Genomic DNA, 22032 nt, shown 5'->3' with positions numbered 1-22032 from the left:
CTGATGCAACCCTTCCACTCTACCCCCTCCCACCCCCACATGCACACACACACACACACACACACACACACTCTACTCCCCTTTCTGCATACACACACATGCACACAACTCCAGTTCTCTCTTTCTCTGATTAGACTCCCAGCTGGTCTCTGCGACAAACGCTCCTTTGATGCATCTTCCCGGGGGCCAAAGCCGCCATCGCCATCGCCGCCCCCCTCACCCCCCTCCACTTTCTCGCTCCCCGCTTCCTGCATGGCATTAAAGTCACTTCCAGAAGCCCCCTTGTGAACCGTTACTCCCCACTGTCCCATTCAGCGGCTCTGTCCTCCAGCAAGAGAATAAGAAAGAGAGACAGAGAAAGAGAGGGAGAGATTTGTCTCCATCGCTTTCGATTTTTCCTGGCAGAGTCGCCGGTTCAGGCTCAAATGAGACGTCCATTATCTTTCTTACTAGCGTTAAAAGAGTGCATATCCTACTACTACTACTTTAAAACAGTGACTGTGAGTGAATGTGACTGCAGAACCACACTGTACTCCGTTCAGTGTGAGAACAGCTGGCCCGCCTCACCTTCTAACAGGTCATAAGTTATCATGAACCCCACAGGAGTTGTACGCTACGGCGGTGTCAATGGGGTGGAACCGCGGCACCGAGTAATCAGTTTGACAAGGAAGTGATAATTACCCCCGTCAGGTGGCGGGTTGCACTTAGCTTCATTTGATTCCAGAGGTTTTGCTGTGCAGAATGCATTCATCCACGTGTCAGTTTTAAGGATTCTGTTGCCTCCTCCCTGCTTTTTAGGGAGTGGTTGACCTCTTGTGATGGGTTCAGTGTGTGTAATGAGAGCAGGTCAATATGTATATGCATATAGTCAAGCCTGTATTCAAACGGTTCAGTGTCTCAATGAGTGTTGGTGTTCAGTTTGGTGTAGATGTCAATTTTTAACCTGATGCAAACTCTTTAACGTGCTCCTAACCCGTTTCCACGCCACATTACTTTCACACACGACGGCTGGAAACACAAACCCACATGTTGCAGTACGGTTTAGAGGAAAGCAGTGATGATTTGTTGCTCTGAAACAGGTGTGTGCCAGTTATTCCCCCGGCCCAGCCTTGTTAAAAGTCAGTTTAAACATCAAAATGACTCCAGCCAGGAAAAGGATTTCACCGGCAAATACCATCTCCGGAGAGAAAGCTTTAGCTGCGACCCTTACAGGAGGTCAGCGTTTCCAACATTTTACCGACTCCGCGCTAAAAATCCAGGAGGGGGCTTGATCTCACTTTGAGAGCTTATGCCGTTATTTTGCCGGTGCTGAACTTTCACATTTTGGTCGCTGCAAATGTGGAGCACCTACCTTCTTAAACGCCCGAAGTCACGGCAAATCCAAAGAAATGATGTCATCGATAAAGAAGTATGGGGCAGAAGCAAGGACCAGTCCAGGTAGAGCAGTCAGAGTGAAGCTTGTAAATATGGTTCTTTATTGCACACATGACATTTTTCTTTCCTTTTTTTTTTTTTTTGGTGTGAGCAACAAAACTGCCATTACATGTTTTACACCCTATTCAGGATTCTTATTCTAACCCTCTATAAAAACAAGGTAACACAAAACAAAACAAAATAAAGGCTACTTCACATAAAAACTTACAACTCCACAAAGAAAAACAAAAATCTCACAGATTTTAGTGCACCACTATATGGATGAGGAACTTACAGTATATATCATACTAGTATAACTTCAAAAAAGAAAAAAAAGAAAAGCTTTTTATTCTTTTTATTAAACTTTTCGATGCATATTTATCACAGACAGAAAAACACACAAAAAATCCAGTGGGGCTAAAATTTCTCATTCTGTATTTTGGTAGCATTTGCCCTTTAACCACCTGAGTGCTACGTCACTGAGAGACCAATACTGATTGGTTAACCTGCCGTTTAGCTCGTTTGAGGAATGTTTATAAAAAAAAAGAGAAAAAAAAGAAAAAAGGATTGACAAGAACAGGTGAAAAGGCAGTTAGTAGATAAATACACTGAATGCCCTGCGTTAGACTTGGAAAGGCACTGAGAAGTTGGCCGGAGGTGGCAGTATGCAAACAGCCATTTAATGCTTAATGTGGTCCAATCAAAAAAAAAATCTCAGTTAATCAAATCTAGAGGAGGAACCATTAAACCGAAGTTTAATGGGGGGAAACAATTGTGACCAAATCCCCCTTTTTTCTTTGTCAAATTTTTCCAGTTCAATAAGGACAAAAATGTTTCATCTTATGTACATTGTGCTGAAAAAAGCGTGGGCATTTAGTTTTTTTTTTAGTGCTCAACAAAAAAGCTTTGGGCAAGAGAAAGGGAGACAGAAAATTGGCACTTGAATGATAAAGTACAAAAATATATAATTTTCCAATCTCACAAAAGGCACTTGTTACTCAGATGCAATATTTTAGGCAGTGTTTGTAATGCATTGTGCTCTGGAAAATAACTTGCCACTTAATGTCTTTTTCATCAGCTCAATTTTTAAAAGGCGAGCCATTGAAAACCTCTCTGACATAAAAGGCAAAACTTCGGCTTCTGACAGCGAAAATATATCCGCTGCTAATGGACGGATTTTAGCTCAAGTTGTTCCAATCAAAAAAAACAAGAGAAGCCAATCCTACATAAACAGAAAAATCTTATGGTTCGGAACACCAAATTTATAAAAGCAGAATTATAAATAGAGGAGAAAAATGTTTTTTGGCTGGCTGCCAGTAATCCAATGTCTGTCTCTAGCTTGCTGGTGTACAGGCAGGTGTTACAGGAGAAACCACCCGATATCAGATCAAAGAAACAATGTTAATTTCAGAGAGGAGAGAAAGTTAAGTTAGATGTTAGACACTTTAATCCGTGTTTGCTTGCCGAGACATGAAGAGAATTAAAACTGTTAAGGCCAAGTTGTTTTTTTGTTGTGCAGATACTTTAGAAGAAGAAAAAAAAAAAAGAAAAACACCTGGAGGCATCACTCAGTGGGTTAAAGTAATAATCAAAAGAGATTAATGAAGTTAATCTTTTTGCTTGTGTGTCAGTGTCAATACCTTGAATTAGTGGAGGAGGTGGAAGAGAAGCAGGAAAGAGAGAATAGAGCTGAATGAACCCAGGGACAAGTGCACTGACACAGCAGCAGAATGAACGACACACACTGGCAGTGTTTCAGACAAAACTCCCCAAAAAACAACAATAAATACTCGCTAGCTAAATGCCATATTAACATTTTACATTTGGAAAGACTAGTTAGATTTGATCCCGACGTCGTTCATATTGGCTTGGTGTACTGGTGTGTTTCTAAGCATTATGGATGCTCCCAAATGGCCCGGTATTAGCCATTATATCAATAAGCCCACGAGCTGAAGGGGGGAAAAGTGTTCACCAAACAGACAACAGCTGGTGATAACTGTAATGCTGCTATCCAGGCATAACAAGCCATGGAGGCACTGGATGTCAGTAATGTATAAAAGAGATTGGGGACAGCTTTAGACTATCACACAACTGCCATCTATAAATTTGTCCCGAGCGTGTGTGTTGCTGTTGTAAATAGCTCGCTACCTCTATAATGTGTGCTGATGAGAGGTTCTGCTCTGCATGATCCACAGTAAAAAAAAAATTAATCCTTTTTTAGATGACTAATATGCAGTATTTCCGTACGGGATGGGGTGGGTGGGGGGGACTCTCAATAGCACAGATTAAGACTAGCCCTGCGCTAAATAATGGATTGAGAAAGAGGATATCTGCGGAAAATGGATTTTTATTTTAGGATTAGGCCTCATTTGGATATACGAGGCCCGTGTGTACAGATGTATTAATACGCAGTTGTGACGAGCGGCGAATCTCTCTTTTAAATCCGAGTGCGTTTTGTTCCAAGAGGGAACCGACTGACCCCCCGAGAGTTAAGTCCCACTTGTACCCCGGCGGGACACGTCCTGCGCCGTCTCACAGGCTCAGTGACACAGAAGGACACAGGACAACTAACAAGCGAGTCGCCGCTGACAGAGACGACGAGACACAGCAGCGGTGTTGGGACTGAGGGGGGAGGGGTGGGGGGGTGGGGGAGGGGGGGGGAGTATGAAGAGTGTCAGCAGATTTTTTTTTATTCCAGCACAAAAAGGTGAGAGTGCGTGAGCGGGGGGAGTGAGGGACGGATATCGACTCGTGCAGTTTCCAGTTAGGCTGTGTGTGTGTGTGTGTGTGTGAGAGTGTATATTCAGCATGGTTAATGGGTTTTTTTGCATGTGTGCATGTGCAGTAACTGGGAGAGCTCGGTGTGTGAGTGTGTGTGTGAAATCAGTCAGCGTAAGTGATGGTGGCCAGACACCAGTTTTAATTGTGTTAGTCCGTGAACCAGACCAAGGTAGTACATTCATGAAACTGGTTAAAAACACAAGACAAAAATATCAGCAAGTTAGTAAAATTCTTACTAAGAATGTTTTATTAAAATAAATGCCAAGAGGTTAATAAGAAAAATAACAGCATACACCATGAAAACTAAATGCAAGCATGTAAAAATACTTATGACAAGAAAACTAATAAAGTTGCTAATGAGTTAAACAAGCTAGGAATTGGCAAGAAAAACAAAACAAAATATAACTAGGAAAGGCAACACTCCCCACAAGAGACAGTTTTCAAGATGTAAGAGAGAGGGGTGGAGGAGGAGGGGGGAGGAGGAGGAGGAGGAAGAGAGGGGCGTTTAGGAAAAAAAGTTGCAGTGGGTTTCATCAAAAAAAGAGCAGTCAGAAACATGATTAATATACATATAAAATGAGATTAGAAAAATACATTATAAACCTGTAACAATGGCTGTTAATTACATTATCATACATGTAGTAGGCAGGCCAGAGAGAATACGGTAGGTATAGAGTTCACCTTCACCTGATGGACTTATCCAGCCTTTCACAATGACACAGCAACTTGTAACATTGGAGAGGGAATTTTCTTAATACTGTCAAATGCTGAATTGCCATCTCTTGCTCCACTTTAATATTGCATTTCATTTTTAAAATAAGAGTTCATAATAATAATAATAACACTGAAAAACAAATTCATTGACCTTTCGGTGTAACAGCATGATGGAGGAACTACGAATAGAAGAACAGACTACCGAGGGGTATCAGGATCTAAGAAATTCCCCAATTCAATCTAAAGAGTTTATTTTACCTTCCGGCGTTAAACTGTCAGTTGTTTCAATAACTGGAAACTATTTGGCTGTGAAATAGAGTTGCTTAGGGCTTGTTTCAATATCCAGCAGCTCGCTTGTCGGCGGTAAATCTTATGATTATATTAATAGTTGGCTTTATTGTCTAAAGGACATGGGGAGGCACTGGCATGGACTGGATGCTTTCAGTTTGCAGCTGTTGAAACAAACAGAGGCATTCTGCCAATGGGGCCAACCCCCCTTTCTAATCCATTTCCTCAAATTTTATGTATTTTTCTCAGCTCATGATCAAAACATGTCCTGGCAGACTACTGCATTGCTATTGGCAGTTCAATTTGTTCTTGGAAGAGTTAGTCACAGTCACCAAAAATCAAGACAATAATTCATATAATCATTAAAATCAAAATAAAAAGAGAACAAAACCTGCGCGTGTGGCAGAGTAAAGGGTCAACAAGGAGAGGAAAGAAAAAATAATTCAGGAAGACAAAACCATGGCACATATTTAGCTGGTCAAACGACTGCTATTCTTTTTGCATAGAATAACTTTGGCAGCGCCACGACGTGGTGGGAGCTGCCCTGCTCAACACTGTAGAGCGTGTAACACTAGCCATTCCTCTCTGCGCCATCTCAGTTGGTGCTGGATATTATTGAACATAATCGTAATACTCAGAAAACAGAAACGACTGTTGATAAGGCACTTTGATTTTATCCTTTTAAACTCTCTGGGTGTCCGTCTCACTCAAACTCAAACCTAGTTCTTGCAACTTCCTTAGGGGTTTGACTGTTTTGGTCTTCATTTTCCTAGCCAATATCCAAGGTAACACAGCATTTTTCCTCACCCACTCTTTTTCTGTTTTAAACTTCTTTTTTTTTATTTTTCCATATTTTGTAACTGCAAGTTAAGTATAAAAAGCTAAAATTGCCAAAAATAGATTTTTTTTTCTTCTCCAGCACCCTGTAAAATTATCTAATTTTGTTCTCTTCTGTATTCGTATATGCAATTACAGGTATCTACATTTTTATATATTTATATATATATATATATATAACAGGTATGTATAAAGCAATTTGAACAGGCAGGCATGGCTTTCACATCCTATTTTTTTCTTGAGAAAGAGTTCAACAAAAGATCATGGGCTCAGGAGCTAGACTACGATCACAGGGAGGTGTGACACATTGTGGATGCGCTTTTAGGTTTTAGGTTTGTCAAGTGTTGAAAAGAAATGTATCATCACTGAAACAATTTAAACTCAAATAGATTTTTCTCATTTGCAGGATGGCTCATATTATGCCAACCCGATGTCCCGATTACCGTAAAAAATTTAATTGGGTTACAAAAATACACTAAACACAACAAATTGGCCAAATGCTGAGATGCAACAACACAAAAAAAATCCCAAAAGTCAAACAAAACAAAACATTCTGTTGGCAATGTGGTTGTGGATGAAACAACTCAAAATAGAAGGCAGATATCAAATAGAGACAAAAGCATGTATGTACAAAACTTTAGAGACCCCCTCCCCCCCGGCAATGTACTGTAACTGAGTAACATCTTGATTTAGTGTTAATTGCCTGTTTTCATCTCTTCAGGAGAAACTAAAGCGTTAATGGGAGAATAATCATCTAACTGACTGGCTGTCAATTCCAGCTGAAGGCAGGCACCACAAATTCACACCTTTCCAAACTCTAAAATCATGAAGAGAGCCCTCCGAGAGATAGATACATAATTATAGATATATAATTCATTGGGAAACCCTTTGGCTAAATACGCACACTTAATACTTTTTTTTGTCTTTTAGATCACAGCTCGTCTAATTCATTGAGATATTTTTTCTAAATGCATCAGGCACTGTATAATGGACGCAGTGTGGGTGGGGGCGTAGCAATGGTCAGTAGCTAGTAGGTTATATGCACTGTTCCACTGTCCCCTAAACCGCAACACATCCTACTTTCATTATAGTATTAATAAAAAACACACAGACCCATCATCCCAAATCGTGACCTTCCCATCTCGCCTGTAAGCATTTCCTAGTTTCAGCTACCTGCTCAAACACCCCCCCCCCCCCCCTCTAAATCTAACCACCTGCCTTTTTTTGGCTAGTCCTTCTGAACAAAAAGCTAATTAGTCAAATGTGAACAACAGAGAAATCAAAATCAAGTGGAGAAAATGACTCAATTAAAACAAAAAAAAAAAGAGAAACAGAACAAAAAACACAGAAATCATAAAAAAAAAAGCTCCATTTGCAATCAATTCAGCCATGCTTTTAAAAACAGACAGAAAGCCGTTTTGAGGGGCACACCCAGAATGTGTCAGCTCATAATTACGTCTTAGAGCTTAACATCTGCACTACATGTGAAAAATGACAGAAATTAAACAAGTTGGTGTGAGTGTACGTTCTCTTTCCTTCTATTTCTTTTTCTTTCCCAGTAAGTGGGTGTTGGTGGGCGTAGGTAGGGGCTCTTAGGTGTTTGTTTTGGAGGGGGAATGCACATTTGAGGGGGATTTCGTCATTGCTATGAGACCGAATGGTTTGAGTTCAATTCGCTTTGAGCTTTGTTTACTTCATACTATGAGGTCACCAAATCAGAGCGGTCAAAGGAGATAGGGTATGGGGGTGGGCAGGATGGGGTGGGGTCTTTATTGCTATATAATTCAGTGCAGATTTATGAGTAACAAGTATTAACACATACACATCCACCCAGTATATGATTCATGAAGAAAAAGAAAGAGAAAGAATGGGAATTAAACTCAATGAACAGAGAGGGAAAAAATGAATATCACACAACTTGTTGGGTTTTGTTGTGTTTCTATGAAGAGTCTGTGTTCGTTTCTATTTTTTGTCAAAACATGTTAGGGTAACTGTACGGGCAGGCGCCTCTCTCTCTCTCACTTGCGTCCGAGAGGCTAGCAAAGGCAATTACCAGTTAACTGATCAGCAGGCAGGCTTGGGGCGGCTCGTCATTGGGTGAAGAGTTCAGAGGTCAGAAGGTCATGTGTTAGTTGCCGGTGGCGGCTAGGTGGTTAGAAACAAAAACAAAACAAACAGAAAAAAAAGATAGAAAGGATATTAGTGTCAGCAAGAAGAGACTGGAATGACATCATTTTAACAATAAAATGAATGCAATCTCTTATGTTGCCCCCCCACCCTAATTCCTCTGCCAATATGAGATAAATCCAGCTAATCTGGTTATAATCATGACGTCGTTACATCATGATCCCGACTACTAAGCCCCCACCCTGAATCAGGTAGCTCGGTGGTTTTAATCAAAGCGCTACATTGCCCCCAGAACCAACAAACAGAAGCAAAGAGAGGTCAAACAGACAAACAAAATAGGACAAAAATCTAGTGTTTTAGTTTCTTTCAAGTTGGAATGCAAGTTACAAACAGTGTGATTAGTGGTAAGGAGACTTCCAATAACTAAAGTTATGTGATGGGTAACAGTGACTAGTGTTATATGTGCAATGAATAGATGAATCGATGTTTTCCGATTCTTTCTCTTTATTTATCAGTATATTATATATATATCTATATATATATCTATATAGATATATATATATACACAGGAACCATAAATACATTTGATATAAAATGCTCAAATATAAAATGAACAGTACCTCATGTACAACTGAAATATCACTAAAAATGTCTCTTAGCTTTATTTCGGTATTTGTAACACACTGGAGAGAATGCAAGCTACGTCAGCTTATGTCTGTGCGTGTGTCTGTCTTCCATAGAAAAATAAAATCCAAAATAAAATTAAATTCCAATGAAAAATGGTGTCTGGCAGCAGCACGGCTACTTCTCTTCTGCCTACTAGTTCTCTTGGATAGCAGTTACAGTATAGAGCTGCTTCTCCTCGCTGCTCCTTATGAGCCGAGGAGATAAATCATGTATGGGAACAAGCCTGCCCCATTTTAGGCTCTAATCTCACATCAGAGGAATGTCATTGAACACCTTAAACACTGCCTGCGAAGAACTACCTGTCCTGGGTTCACAGCTGCGTAAACCAAAAGCTGTTAAGATCGCTTTTGCCTGAGCTTCGAAATATATACACTCTACGCATATATATGTGAAGTACTAAATGTAAACAAAATGTGCATACCACAGTCAACCATTTAGCTGGTGCGTGGATGTATGGGGTAGGAAAAGGCGGTGGTGGAAAGTAAAAAAACAAACAAAAAAGTACAATACAGACAATATATAAATTCCCAACTAAGGCATCAAGGCATAATAGGCATAATAATCATTGCAATGCATCAGTCAATAGCAGAGTGTAGCTTAGAGACTAAACTGACCTCTGTCAGCGGTCACAATCCTTTGGTAAGGATGGACCCGCGTGTCATGCCGTCTCACTTTAGAAGCCATTGCACCTAGATCATAACAGGTCCACAAGGTTAGAAACCATTCACTTTGAGGAGGGAGAAAAACAGTCATCTTTTACAGTAATCACATTCACATTTTTTTAACCATATCATTTATAATGCTCGGATAATACAAGATACACAGAATAATAACATAATACAGAATATAATACATATAGACACCACACAGAGATCTTGTTTTTTTTTTACGTCTAGAAAAATGCAATAGAAAAAATAATACACTTTTTTGGAGTTTTACTTGGTATTTATAAATGCATAACTTAGGTAATAAAATTCCACAGTGCTCAGAGTTATATGTAGGACTCTTTTAAAGGGGCGGCAGGGGGTACAGGCTCTTGGGCTGTCTGGAAAAATAATGTGATTCTTCCTGTGGGATCCAGAGAGGGATTGAGAGAAATTTGTCTCTTTATTTTGAAAGGTGGGGAAATCCAATAGAGCTCTGATGGTAATTGAATAGTGCCAGACACCACCTGCCTCTCCTTCCCTCTCTTTCATTTCCTCTTTCCCTCTTTCACCATTTCTCTCCAAGTCAATCTGCTCACTGGCGGTAGAGGATGTCATTTTCCTCCTAAATTTGTCACAACTGATTTCGTCTTCCTACACTGTGTGATCTCTCTCTGTATAAGCGTACGTGGCACAAACAAACTGATCTGTGCGTCGCTGTATGTTCAGGTATTGCGGCATAAAAACAGAGATGTTGAGAGCTAAGGAGTCTAAACTCAATTCTCCAGAGGTATCATAAAAAGCGTGAAAGGTGAAGCCTGAATGTAATGGCCCATTAAGAGTATGAAAAAAAAGAAAGAACGGAACTCAGCACAGCAAGATGCCATTTTAGCACTCTGGAGGTCATCTCTCTTCTGCCTTTATGCGTCTGTGTCAATATTTTAGATTTAGTTTTGCTGCCAGTAAGGATGGTCTATCTCGGCTGGTCTGGAGCCAGAGACTGAAGAGCGATGTAGTCACCGCCATATTTTTCCTCTCTTCATTACAGTGAGAGCCTTTAGAGAGATTTGTGTCTGTAACCTTCATTGGCTAAATGGTAGCCTATTGGACCTGCAAGATTGGTCATCCTGACAACAACCTGCGTAGGGAGTCGAAAGCTCACTCTGCACTTGGTGCAGGAAAGAAAGAAAAAAAAATAAAAACAAGCCCTTCTAGAGGAAGTTGGGACATTTTGAAGTAAGTTTGAAAATTCTAAAGGGCTGGACTTGTCAAGCAAAGAGTGTGTGTGTATTCACAGTTTTGGCTGATGACTACACAGCCACCTACACTACTTTGAAGCAGCAGATGGCCTGACGTTTCCCTATACTCACTGAAGTCTATGCTGGCTAGATGCAGTAGCACAGGCAGCAGAGCCAAATGCGTGTGTGTGTGTGTGTGTGTGTGTGTGTGAGAGCGAGTGTGTTCCACAGGGCCCAGTGTTGCTGAAGGCACCGATCGATAGCGTGAGTAAATAAAATGCACTAAGCTGGTGTAACCCTGCGAGTTAAAGAGAGAAAAGCCAGTCAGCCGCTCCTGTCTGTTCTACACATGACTCCCAGAGGCACCTCAAATACACAGGTCAGGTGGAATCACACTAGTGTGTCCGCTGCTGCCTGATGATTCCGCGGACAACATCTGAGGCGTATCGTACAAAATAAAGCGCGAACACCCACTGAAAAAGGCGGCTTATGTCCGAATATAGGGAACTGATTTGCATTTGGTAGCTACAGCCTCAATTCAACATATGTGTTACATCAGACTCAATTACTTCTTCAATACATGCTCAGTTGTCTCTTTGGTAGTGGATGTGTCAAGCCTAAAGCGCAGCTGAGAATGAATATAATATATACACTACTCTATCGAACTGTATTCTTGACACAGAAACTAAGGGGAATGTCAGGTATTAGCACGGAGCTCAAGTTCAAGAGGGGTGAAGCTAAGACAATGGAGAGAGGGGAGGAAGAAAAAAAAGGGAAGACTGGAGGAATTTAATGAACATCCCCAGCGGGAGTGAGAGGGGGACTTTCTACAGGCATCAAGGCCTGCCTGCAGAGAACAGCACAGAGAAATGATTTCAAAAGCTGCAGAAATCCAAGGGGATCTGCCGCCAGACTGAATATGCCTCCGGGCCAGTGCATGAAAGGGTTAGAGAGCAGGCTGCTTTTGTATGTGAGCGTGTCTCTGTCAGCACACCTCATTTCAGACTGAGGCAAGTCCTCCTATATAAACCTTGCTTAACAGAGGCTATGTAAACCTGAGAGCATAACCGTTTGGCGAGAGAGGAGCTAAAAAAAAAATACTTGAAGACCTTAAATTATAAAAAAAGAACCTTCAAAGAGCCTAGCCCTAACAAGATGACTTCTGTCCCCCTTTGCCCCTTTATTATAGCGTCCATGTCAGCCACGCAGCTGGTCATCCCATTACCAACAGCTTCACCAGCACCTCCACCCTGTGAGTTTGTCTGTTTGTTTTGCTCCTCAGGTGGACACGACATATTTACCTTTCAACAAGTCCTGACTGTGGCTCATGGAAGCCGCGTCCAGCACCCCAGCTCCGGGGTAAAACAAGCCTTCCTGTCCGGGCTGGCTAAAGTTGGCCGCCAGACCTGCTGCACCTATGCTTCCCCAGGGTCTCTTACCTAGAACCCCACTGTGCTCGATGGGGTACTCCAGCAGGGAGGTGGGTGCCAGGGCGTAAGGGTAGTCGTAAGGGGTGGTGTAGATAAGCCCGCCGTCCGGTGTGGGAGGCACCAGGGCGGGGGTGCCGTTGGGCAGCATGGCGGCCATCTGAGTGGGCCGGATGATGTTCATGATGGGGGTGCCGGCTGGTGCCGGGGGCCGGAGTGCCGCAGGTGGCAACACCTGACCTGTAGGGGCCGCTATAAGGCGAGGGCCCTGAGCGGCTGCGGCCGCTGCTGCAAGAGAAAGCGCAAGGGGGGCTGCCATAAGCAAGAGAGTGAAGGACAGCGAGAGAGAGAGAGAGAGAGAGAGAGAGAGAGAGAGAGAAAGAAGACAAGAGACAAAGTGTGGTGGTGCGATTGATCAAAATCACAGATGAATAGTAAAGAGTGAAAATACAAAAGGCAGGAAAAGAAGGGGAAGAGGAAGTGGCAGGGAGAGAAGGGAGGCAAAAGGGAAAATTAGTCCATGCAATGATCATGGTGGTGAACCACAAAAGCCACAATCTGTTGCAAAAGAAAAGTCAACATAGCAAAAATAAATAAATAAAAATAACCCCTCACACCAAAAAACACAAGAAGCATAAAATGCTGCTATCATCCCAATGCAAAGCCATAATTCAAAGCATACCAATCACCATGGCAGCTAAGGCTACACATTCATTTACTGGAAATGGCATAGGTGATCAAACAGGTAAACAACACATAAACCAACAGAAATGGAGCTGTTCACAGTAGAGGAGACACGCGATGGAGGGCGAGTTTCACACAAGGCTGATTAGGAATATATCAACCTATTGGAAACTGCAGGCCTCTGGCTTAATATGAAGATCACTGTGGCCATAATGGAGCCACATTATACTAAAGTTGTTAGCCATTATAGCAAATATTACTCCTCTACATAGCCGGCAGTCCATTTGGGTTGGATGACATACAAATGAATAAACAACAATAGTTTTCCAAGTGGTTTTGCATTAGCACGTGCTCTGAACCGTACCACACAAGCATCCCCAAAGGCAGGTCACCTGGATCAAGGGTTCATATGATGTGTTTTTTTTTTTTTCAAACTATGGTTAGATTGTGGGCTAATTCATCAAAGGTACCATTTGTGCAGATGTGAACATTTAACTTCAACAGTCAAATTAATCAATTTCGGATTTAATTTCATAATTTGGAACCATGGTATCTATAAGAACCCAATTCATTATTATTAAATTGAATTCAAGGCAGACCCAATTCATTATTATTAAATTGAATTCAGAATGACAATTAAGAACCTAACAAGGGTTCCAGACATTAATTACACTAAGCAGCCACCAATAACAGGAGTTTTGGACCAATTTGGGCTATGCGTTGGCACAAATCACAGGCATGACTATGGGTGTAGAAATGGCATTTGGTGATTAAGGAACAAACGGTGTAGATGCGTGAACTAGTGACTATCATGCAGGTGAATGGGTGGGATTCTGCAGTGCACTGAAGGTTTAGAGACCACCCAGCCTGGGAGTAATGCAGCGCGATCGCATCTGGATTGCAGGGGAAGGGATGGATGGAGGGATGGATGAAGAGGAAGAGAGATCGGAAGAAAGGAATGGAGGCTGTCCTACTTGTGTGCAGGTGGTTGTGTAAGTAAACATGAATTGTTTGGAAAGAGAGAGGTTTCTGCTAGTGGTCAGAGATAGTATGATGGTGTGTACACAGGAGATCAGAATAAACATTCATTTAGTGGATGTAAACATTATTAGTTGATGAGAGATATAGTGTGATATGAGTGTTTCCGTCTCTTGAGATACAACTCAAAATGGCCTGTGCAGTTAAAAGATTAGCCTAATTTTATATGGTCCAAAATAGATGGATTGGTGTGTGTGTGTGTTAAGTGTGCTTACGTGTTTTGATGTTGGTGTCTCTGTACGTCCCGTTGAGAATCGCCAACTCCATCAGCTGCATCTTCTTCAAATTATCCTCTCCCTCCGCCTGCAAAACACACATGATTTAAAACACACATTCACATTAACAAATTACACACTTATTCCATACAAGCGGAGGCCTCATTACAGGCCAACTGAAACAATCCGCACGGTGACCATTTCCCCTCGCTGCGTTGAGTGTTGTTAAAAGGGACAGTGGGACAGCTAAATCATTTGGACACGACGTGTCATCCATTCTTCACAAGTACCGGTTGGATTGGGTTTAGGCAAATAGAGATGGAGATAAGCTAAAGTGCTGTTGTCACGGCAGAGTGCCTTGTTGTTACTAAAACGCTGACAGAGACGTTAAGAGTGAGAATGCATATTCATAATCCATATCAGAATGATAATTACTGTAATTTTCTTTGCTCCCTTGTGCGCAATCAAATGCGCAATAACCGCCCTGGCTAATGTCAGTCCTGTCAATTAATGTTTGGATAAATAAATACAAAAGCAGCAGCCACTGTCATTATCGCCAAATTAGGGGACTGAAATTATTCACGGAAAGCAATTAAGATAGCACCCCTCCTCCCACTCACACCCAATCCATCCCTCCCTCTTTCCTTCCTTCGTCTCCCCTCCACCCCCAACTCCATTTCCCCTGAAGCTAGCGAACACTCAATAACCATGACAACACAGAAGCCCCTGTGATTTTCCAGGTTGTACATCATAATTTAAGTAGGGCCTTGTGTGATTCACTCTATACACTGAATGGTGCAAAGACAGACAAGCAAGGCCTCCCTAACCTCAGATCCACCTTAAGTATTTGAACTATTGAGTCCATGGCACAGGGCTTTTCTTGCTACAAGGTAAGGTAACATTTCGAAAGCTTGTTCACACACCATTTCAATTTCTTGCTCGCACATGCTTGCTCATACGAAGAAAGGCACACATGCACATACACACGCCGACTGCATATACACGTACACATCGTGCGCACACACACAGACGGAGCCAGCCTGTTAGCGGTGGCAGTAATAAAAGCAGGGAGGCAGACAGTGAACCTCCTCCGTTTCTCTATTCTATCTCTGTGTGTAGTCTGTCTGCTGGAGTAATTCACAGTTCAACAGCAGTCTGTCGCTCTATTCAGCCAGAGGAAGGTAAGGGAAGAAAGACGGTGAAGGGGAGAGTGAAAGAAAGGAAAAAAAGAAAGAGGGCTCAGAGTTAAGCCCTCCCCTGAGACTCCTCTTCAAGGCAGACACAGAGAGAGAGAGAGAGAGAGAGAGAGAGAAAGCGAGAGAGAGAGAAAGAGAAAGAAAGAGAGAGAGGTTAAGCAAGAGAAAAAGTGACAGAGCCTGGTCTCCCTTGACTAAGTATAAGGCTATGGCTTCAGAGCAGTCACAGTATTCAGCTGTGTGTGTGTGTGTGTGTGTACTTGCACAATGTTTTAGTGTACCACAGAGCTGCCAATTAACGAGGCAAGTAAATTCTCTCTACTGCCTTCTCTCCTTTGCTACCTCCACCATGCTTTATCTTTTTTTTTCTTTTCTTCTAATGGTGCAGTTTTGCAGCACCAAAATGGCACAAAATACTTCCAAGCTATCACACTTTTCCCTGCATAGACAGACAAAAAAACAATAATATCAACATTAGGGATGTAATGAAAGTTCATGACATGGAAATTATGTGATAGAAACTTTTGCCGATATTTGACTTTGAGTTCAGCTGCAGTCTGATATCTAGGAAATAACATTCAGAATGGTCTTTTCTCTTTTGCATTGTTTGAACACACATACCAAGATGTTTTAATTTTGTTGTGTGGCAGCATTTTGCGTTTCCAATTAAGGGAGAAAACGGCAACAACTGACAAGAAAAAGACTTTGCAAGTATTGTAAGAGAGCCTTACCCAACAGGTAACACTAGCAACAGACTGCTCCCGGTACAAGCATGAAAAACTCCAGTCGGGGTATACGATTAAATGTTTGGGTCTTAAATATGGTTTCAGAGGTCTTAAACACAGCCGTTTCTCTTTGTACTATTTTTCTAGTGAGAATTTTCCCTCATTGGGCAGATGTATATTTTGTTTTTTTTAATCTTAAGGCTTATTTGGGGATGAAATTGGTCTTTTATTTGAACTGGCTTTCAAAAGGTCTTAAAAAGTTTTCAGTTTAACATACAGACACCTGTAGTCACCCTGTTTATGGTTTGTTTTCCTTCAGAAATAAAAGAGGATATAACTGTCTTCATTCAGATTTTGCTCAAAATATTGTGATACCGAACCCAGAATCGTGTATCAAACCGAACCTGGAGCTAAATGCATCCTTACATCCCAAATTAACATATACGCAGATATATTACAAATTGTGCATTGAAAAATCACAACACAGATGCCTTGAAACACACACACAAGCATGAACACACTCACACATAAGGTGCTCTAAAAGGCTGCCCAGCCCTTTTCGGCTCCCTCTCCATGGGCCTCTGAGGTGAATAAAGGGCCACTTGACATGCAGTGTCAACAATGATGACCATGCTAGGCTAATTAAACATGGCCTGGGCCAACGGCTAACGAGGCTAATACTAGCAAGCTTACCTAACCCAATGGAGCGCTAAAATCACTACTAATTAGATGCTGCTCAGATGCTAAAACATGTAAACACGTGAATGAACAAACCCTGAAATACCTGCCTATCACACCTAAGGCCATGCAAAAGAAAACAGCTTTACATAATCCATTTTCTCTTGGTTGTTTGTTTCTCTCTGGCTTTTATTTTCTGTATCTGCCTCTTCAGTTGTTTACATCACAAATTAAATCAGACCCTGACCTCTACAACCTTGTATAATAAAAAAATAAATGAAAAAACAAGTCTGTTACAATTCACTAATGACTCCCAAGAATCAAGACAGCTGTTTTTTCTTTTCTTCTTTATGTGTGTGTGTGTGTGTGTGTGTCTCTCGCTCCCCAAAAACTGTGTCAGTGGTTCTTTGGAAGTGGGCCAAGCTGACACGCTAGACGAAATTGAGAAATGAGGGAGGGGAAGAGAAAAAGAAAAAGAAGAGACAAAATGAGAACACAATGCCACTAGATGCAAATCACGGAGGGGGTTGAATGTGTTAAACTTTCACAGCTCAACACATTTATTGTGACAACAATAAATCAAACATTAGTATCTCCCTTTTATCCTCACTCTGTGTAGAGAGCTGTAGAAACACTAGCCATTCTCTGGTATGGAATAACCCACAACAAGAACAGTTCATAGGCTTTCCCTAACAAAAGGGCCTACTGTCTACCAGCTAACATTTAAATGGCTCTTTAGCCTTTAGTCTCAGATCAAGTGTAGGAACCCCCCGTGAGCAGAGTGTGTGCCGTGAACTAAAGAACAGCCAGAGGTTGGGTATGTGAGATTGGATAACTATTGGTCGGTTTTCCTTGTGGCAACACCTGAATGCTTTGTGACAAGGCTAACCTTTTAAAATTCAGGCACAATAATGAATGCAGTTGGGGGGATTGCTGGTGGTGGTGGGTGTCCTTGACAAGCTTGGGCTGTGCATGTGTGTGTGTGTGTGTGTGGGGGGGGGGGGGGGGGGGGGGGTAGCTTGTAAGCTGGCTGTGGCTCAGGAGCAATAGATGCCGGGGTATGATTGTGAGAGCTGCTCGATGTCACAGTGTGTGTGTGTGTATGTGTGTGTGTTGTATGATGATGGATCTAGAGGGTTGCGGGGGTTAAATGGGCGCCGGGGAAGAGGGTGCCACCATCCATCCACCTCTGCATAGGTGGCACACTGCCTGTTGAGAGGAGGGAGACACAAAATAGAGGGCAGCAAGAGGGGAAGAGCACAGATGCTGCTGCTAGGATGAGGTGTGCACTGCTGTGTGTGAATGTGTGTATCCCCACTAGAGTACTGCTGATATAGCTCCATCTTCTCAGTAACGCAGTTTGTTAGCTAAAGCCCCAAAAACCCAGACAGATCATTTCTGTTTTACATCCATAACAAGCTCATTTTTCCCCATCAAAATACAAATTCCCTATTGCTACATTTCCCTGCATTATCTCTTATACTCAATATAGGAAGGCTAACATAAAAGCTTCACTGTAGTATGGTGCATGTGTGTGCGCGTGTGTGTGCGCGTGTGTGTGTGTGTGTGTGTGGTGGTGTGTGCAGGTCTAGTAGGTGTTGCAGTTTAAGAGCAGTTCTTATTTGGATGTTTATCGCATGATGTATAGATAATTGTAGTATAAATGCAATTGTAATTGTTATTTTTTTGGGGACGGGCTGAGCAATAAGGCCAGATGATGATTTTTCATTGTATTTCTATATTTCTTTTCTAGCTGTGGAGAACCTCAGCTAAATGTAACAAAGATGGGAATTTAACCCCTAACCCTGGTAATATTATTACCCTGGTCTACCAATTGAGCTATACAACATGTAAAATGGCAGCTCCAAAATGGCTACAGACAGGAGCTGTGACATCAAGCGAAACCAAAAGATACTCAACGCTGGAGTTTGGGTTGACTTAACAGTCTAGCCCTGGGTGTAGTGGGCCAGCTTCTTCCTGTAGAAGCACAGCTCAGATGAATGTTTGATGAAGAGAGCGAGGGAGAGCAGTTGGTGCTTTAATGTTGCCTTACCCAAGGTGCCGCCACAATTAACCCACTCCTCAGTCAGCATGCACCACCCATCATAAAACATTCACTCACACACACACAGCCATTGGAAGGACCGCATGTGTGCGCGTTATGTGTGTGTAAGGAATGGGCTGCTAGAATTCCCAAGAGAGGAATAGCTGCCGGATTACAGAATGAGAGGAATGAGAAAAGGAAGTTTTCCTTTATCATCCCTAACATGCACACACAAATGTGCGCACACACACACACACACACACACACACACACACACACACACACACACACATTCCTGTCTATCAGCGAAAAGCCACTCAATAAAGCTGCTCTATCCACAGGAATCAGATTCAATCAATGAGGCCTATTTGTGAAATCAGCAGAGCGGTAAAAGCTATCAGGGAGGAGGGAGACAGAGGGATGAGGGAAAGAAGGGGAAGGAGGAGGAGGAGAAGGGAGACGGGAGTGGGATGAGCTGGAGGAGGCGAGCCGTGTCCTACTGCCTACCTGACAACCCTGCGGATGAGGTCACTAGATGTCTGCTAAATCGCAGTCATGCTTCTCTCTCTCGCCCCTCTCTTGAACGCAGCCACAAAGCATGTGCAAATGTGTACACACACAAATATAAAATGACAAGAGACGAGGTGCATACAAAACCCGTGGCCAATGTCGATGGTTACGGGCAATAAAACTGATACTTCAATGACTATGAAAGACAAACAGAGTTCAGTGCTGTGTGTGGGTGTGTACAACAATGAACAACAGATGAGTGGGTGTCTGATAGTGTTTATAGAGCCACACCCTCACTCTCCCACCCTAACACCTCCACCCCAGGCCTTCTCCCATCCATCTCGCCCACGGATAAACAACAGGCGCCTGGATTAGGGTGGGTGCATTTGCTCATGTCTGCTGCTGCAATAGAGGGGGAGCTTTTGCTCATATCTGGCAAGAGCCACCGTCTTGGAGACTCACAGCTCAGCTCAGAGAGATGAAATGATGAGCGAAGAGAGAGAGAGAGAGAGAGAGAAAGAGAGGATGGAATAAGAGAGGAGAGTAGGAGGAAGAGAAAATGCACTGAAGTGCAAGTTCAAGAGAAAGCGTGAATGATTGTCTTTGAGTTGGTGGAGAGATGGAAAGATATGCAGGAAGAAGAAAGGGATAGCTGGAGAATATGAGACAAGAAAAGACAGAGTGTAGTGAAAACCAATTTGTCTGTTCCCCAGTGGGCTGACACTGGCTAGGGCCTGCTTTCCTTCCCTGGCCTCTCTGCCAGTCATCACAAACAGGCGTACGAATGCATGCGCGCGCGCGCGCACACACACACACACACACACACACACACACACACACACACACACACACACGACTGGGCCTGAGCGGGGCCAGGGTCAGGTTCCCTCCAAACTACTCCAATTACCTCAGCAGTAAACACAGCCTGCCCTGGCGCCTCCTGGGATACAGAGAGGCAGAATGTGTATAACTGAGGAATGAAAGAGGGGAGGGGGAAAAAAAGGAATGCAGCAGAGTGGAGTGGAGGAGGAGGTATCTGGAGCCTCGGGGAGGGAGGGGTAGATGACTTCATGTTGAGGGGTGGAACTGGTAGTGGCGGCAGCTGGTTTTTCTCCCGCTTCCCTCCCTCTCTGCTCTCCCTTTTGGTTCCCTCCCAAACTCTAACATCTGGAGGAAAATGATTACTCTCCCCACGCTGCCAAGACGACTTATCAACAATTCCACACTCTCCAGAAACGGAGGGAGAGAGAAGAGGAAGGAATGAGTACTTGTAGCAAGCTTCAAAACATCTCCAAACAAATAAATAACTGACAAGAAAGTTTAATCAATTCAAGGCAACTAAAGCAAACTTGTAAGCAGGATTGGGGTAAAAATGAAAACACTAACATGTGCGGCAAACTTGATTCGCATGTTTTCACAGGCAAGACCATGAATCAATCAACCACAAAGACAGGAAGAAAAAATACTATATATAAACCCTTTTCCTTTTCTCTCATAAACAGAGCGGCTTTTAAGAGAGTGCTGGAGTGCTGCATGTCCTTTCTCAAATCTGCTGCCGCACTTTCAAAGACAATTTTCTTTCCTCTCCCTCGCTCCTCGGCTTTTGTGAACATATCTGCCAGGAGAATCAGGCCTCAACTGTATTTTCTTTTTCCCCGAAGACTAACAACGCAATCTCCTGCAACTCTCCTCTCCGACTGTCTTAAACCTTCACAACACTCCTGCAAAGCCTCTTTATTTCTCCTTTTACTCCTTCGCTCGCTTCCTCGCTCCCAGACAGCGTCAGTTAGCGACGTGCGCTATTAGTCATGCTAAACCGCCAGCACGCTAGCTCATTAGCATAGAAGTGAACCTGGCTCCAGTCAGATTATTACAAACACATCACGGCTGCTCCGCCCCATTACTGTCAATCACACCGCTTACTGAGGTACAGTTGAAAGTGGTGCATACCAAAGTCATGAACTAACTCTTCTGTCAAATACTTCACTTTTTGCATCACAGCTAAGCTAATGAGGGCAAAGACCTCAGAGTTAAAATGTCGCTTTTGGCTCAGCCCTGTCTGATGTAGCATCGATGGGCGCTCAGGGACACCATCATGCAACAGTGTGTTTCAGTGAAGTATCCCTTTAACTAGTGGAGCCTGGTTACAGCTTCTGTGAGGGAGTATCCGAAGTATGCGATGGACGTAGGGGTGGCTGAGGCAGCCTGGGCCCTGGCATTGGCACTGGCTGCTGGATCTATGGGGCTTATTACAGCCTTTTATTGCGCTGGAGAGGAGTGGAGTGGGCAGCCTTGGTGCTCTGTGGCAGCCCCATCAATATCAGCTGACACACATACACAGACTCAGTGCCACCGAAAGGGGAGGGGAGAGGAGGGGAGGAAGAGAGGAGAGGAAGAAAAGATGTTTTTCTCCTAACTTGCTGTCCTCCCTAGAACAAAAAAAAAAAATCAGTTTAGCTCTGCCATCAAAAACATTTCCAATAGAAGCAGAGTACAAGGGAAAAATCTGTGTGGAAATTCTGAGCGATCTTGTTTATCCTCAGAAACTGGGCTGGTATTCCATGTAACATAACGGCATTAAGAGAGGATTAAACTTCATATAAATAACCTAGAAAAATATATACAGATTTAACAACACGATTTAGATATATTATGAAAGCTTGTTGGCCTGCACCGGCTTTGACAAACAGATGATGTTACAGGCTAACAGCAGGAAGGAAAGATCTTGGAGCCTGCACAAGGGAACATTTAAGCAATAGGATGTTTTCTGCAGTCCAAACATGGTG

General features: G+C 42.8%; 1 protein-coding gene across 5 annotated transcripts in view; it reads right to left on the bottom strand.

Moving 5' to 3' along the window:
- Window positions 1–1452: 1452 nt before the first annotated feature.
- The window catches only part of qkia (QKI, KH domain containing, RNA binding a), an 82082-nt gene continuing 61502 nt past the window's right edge, over window positions 1453–22032 (bottom strand). The window contains exons 5-8 of one of the 5 annotated variants that reach the window (XM_071910190.2): window positions 14094–14181; window positions 12031–12468; window positions 9462–9536; window positions 1453–8178 (exon numbers count right to left, since the gene is read on the bottom strand). In XM_071910190.2, the coding sequence (XP_071766291.1) occupies window positions 8162–8178; window positions 9462–9536; window positions 12031–12468; window positions 14094–14181 (618 nt within the window). In that variant the 3' untranslated portion in view covers window positions 1453–8161. Of the gene's footprint in view, window positions 8179–8338; window positions 9537–12030; window positions 12469–14093; window positions 14182–22032 lie in introns of those variants that run through there. The other 4 variants (XM_071910193.2, XM_071910192.2, XM_071910195.2 and 1 more) reach the window with 4 other exon arrangements.

The sequence above is a fragment of the Centroberyx gerrardi genome, chromosome 17, assembly GCF_048128805.1.
Source record: "Centroberyx gerrardi isolate f3 chromosome 17, fCenGer3.hap1.cur.20231027, whole genome shotgun sequence".
Classification (NCBI taxonomy): domain Eukaryota; kingdom Metazoa; phylum Chordata; class Actinopteri; order Beryciformes; family Berycidae; genus Centroberyx; species Centroberyx gerrardi.
The sequence above is the reverse complement of the archived record's forward strand: the minus strand, read 5'-3'. Positions and strand labels throughout refer to the sequence as shown.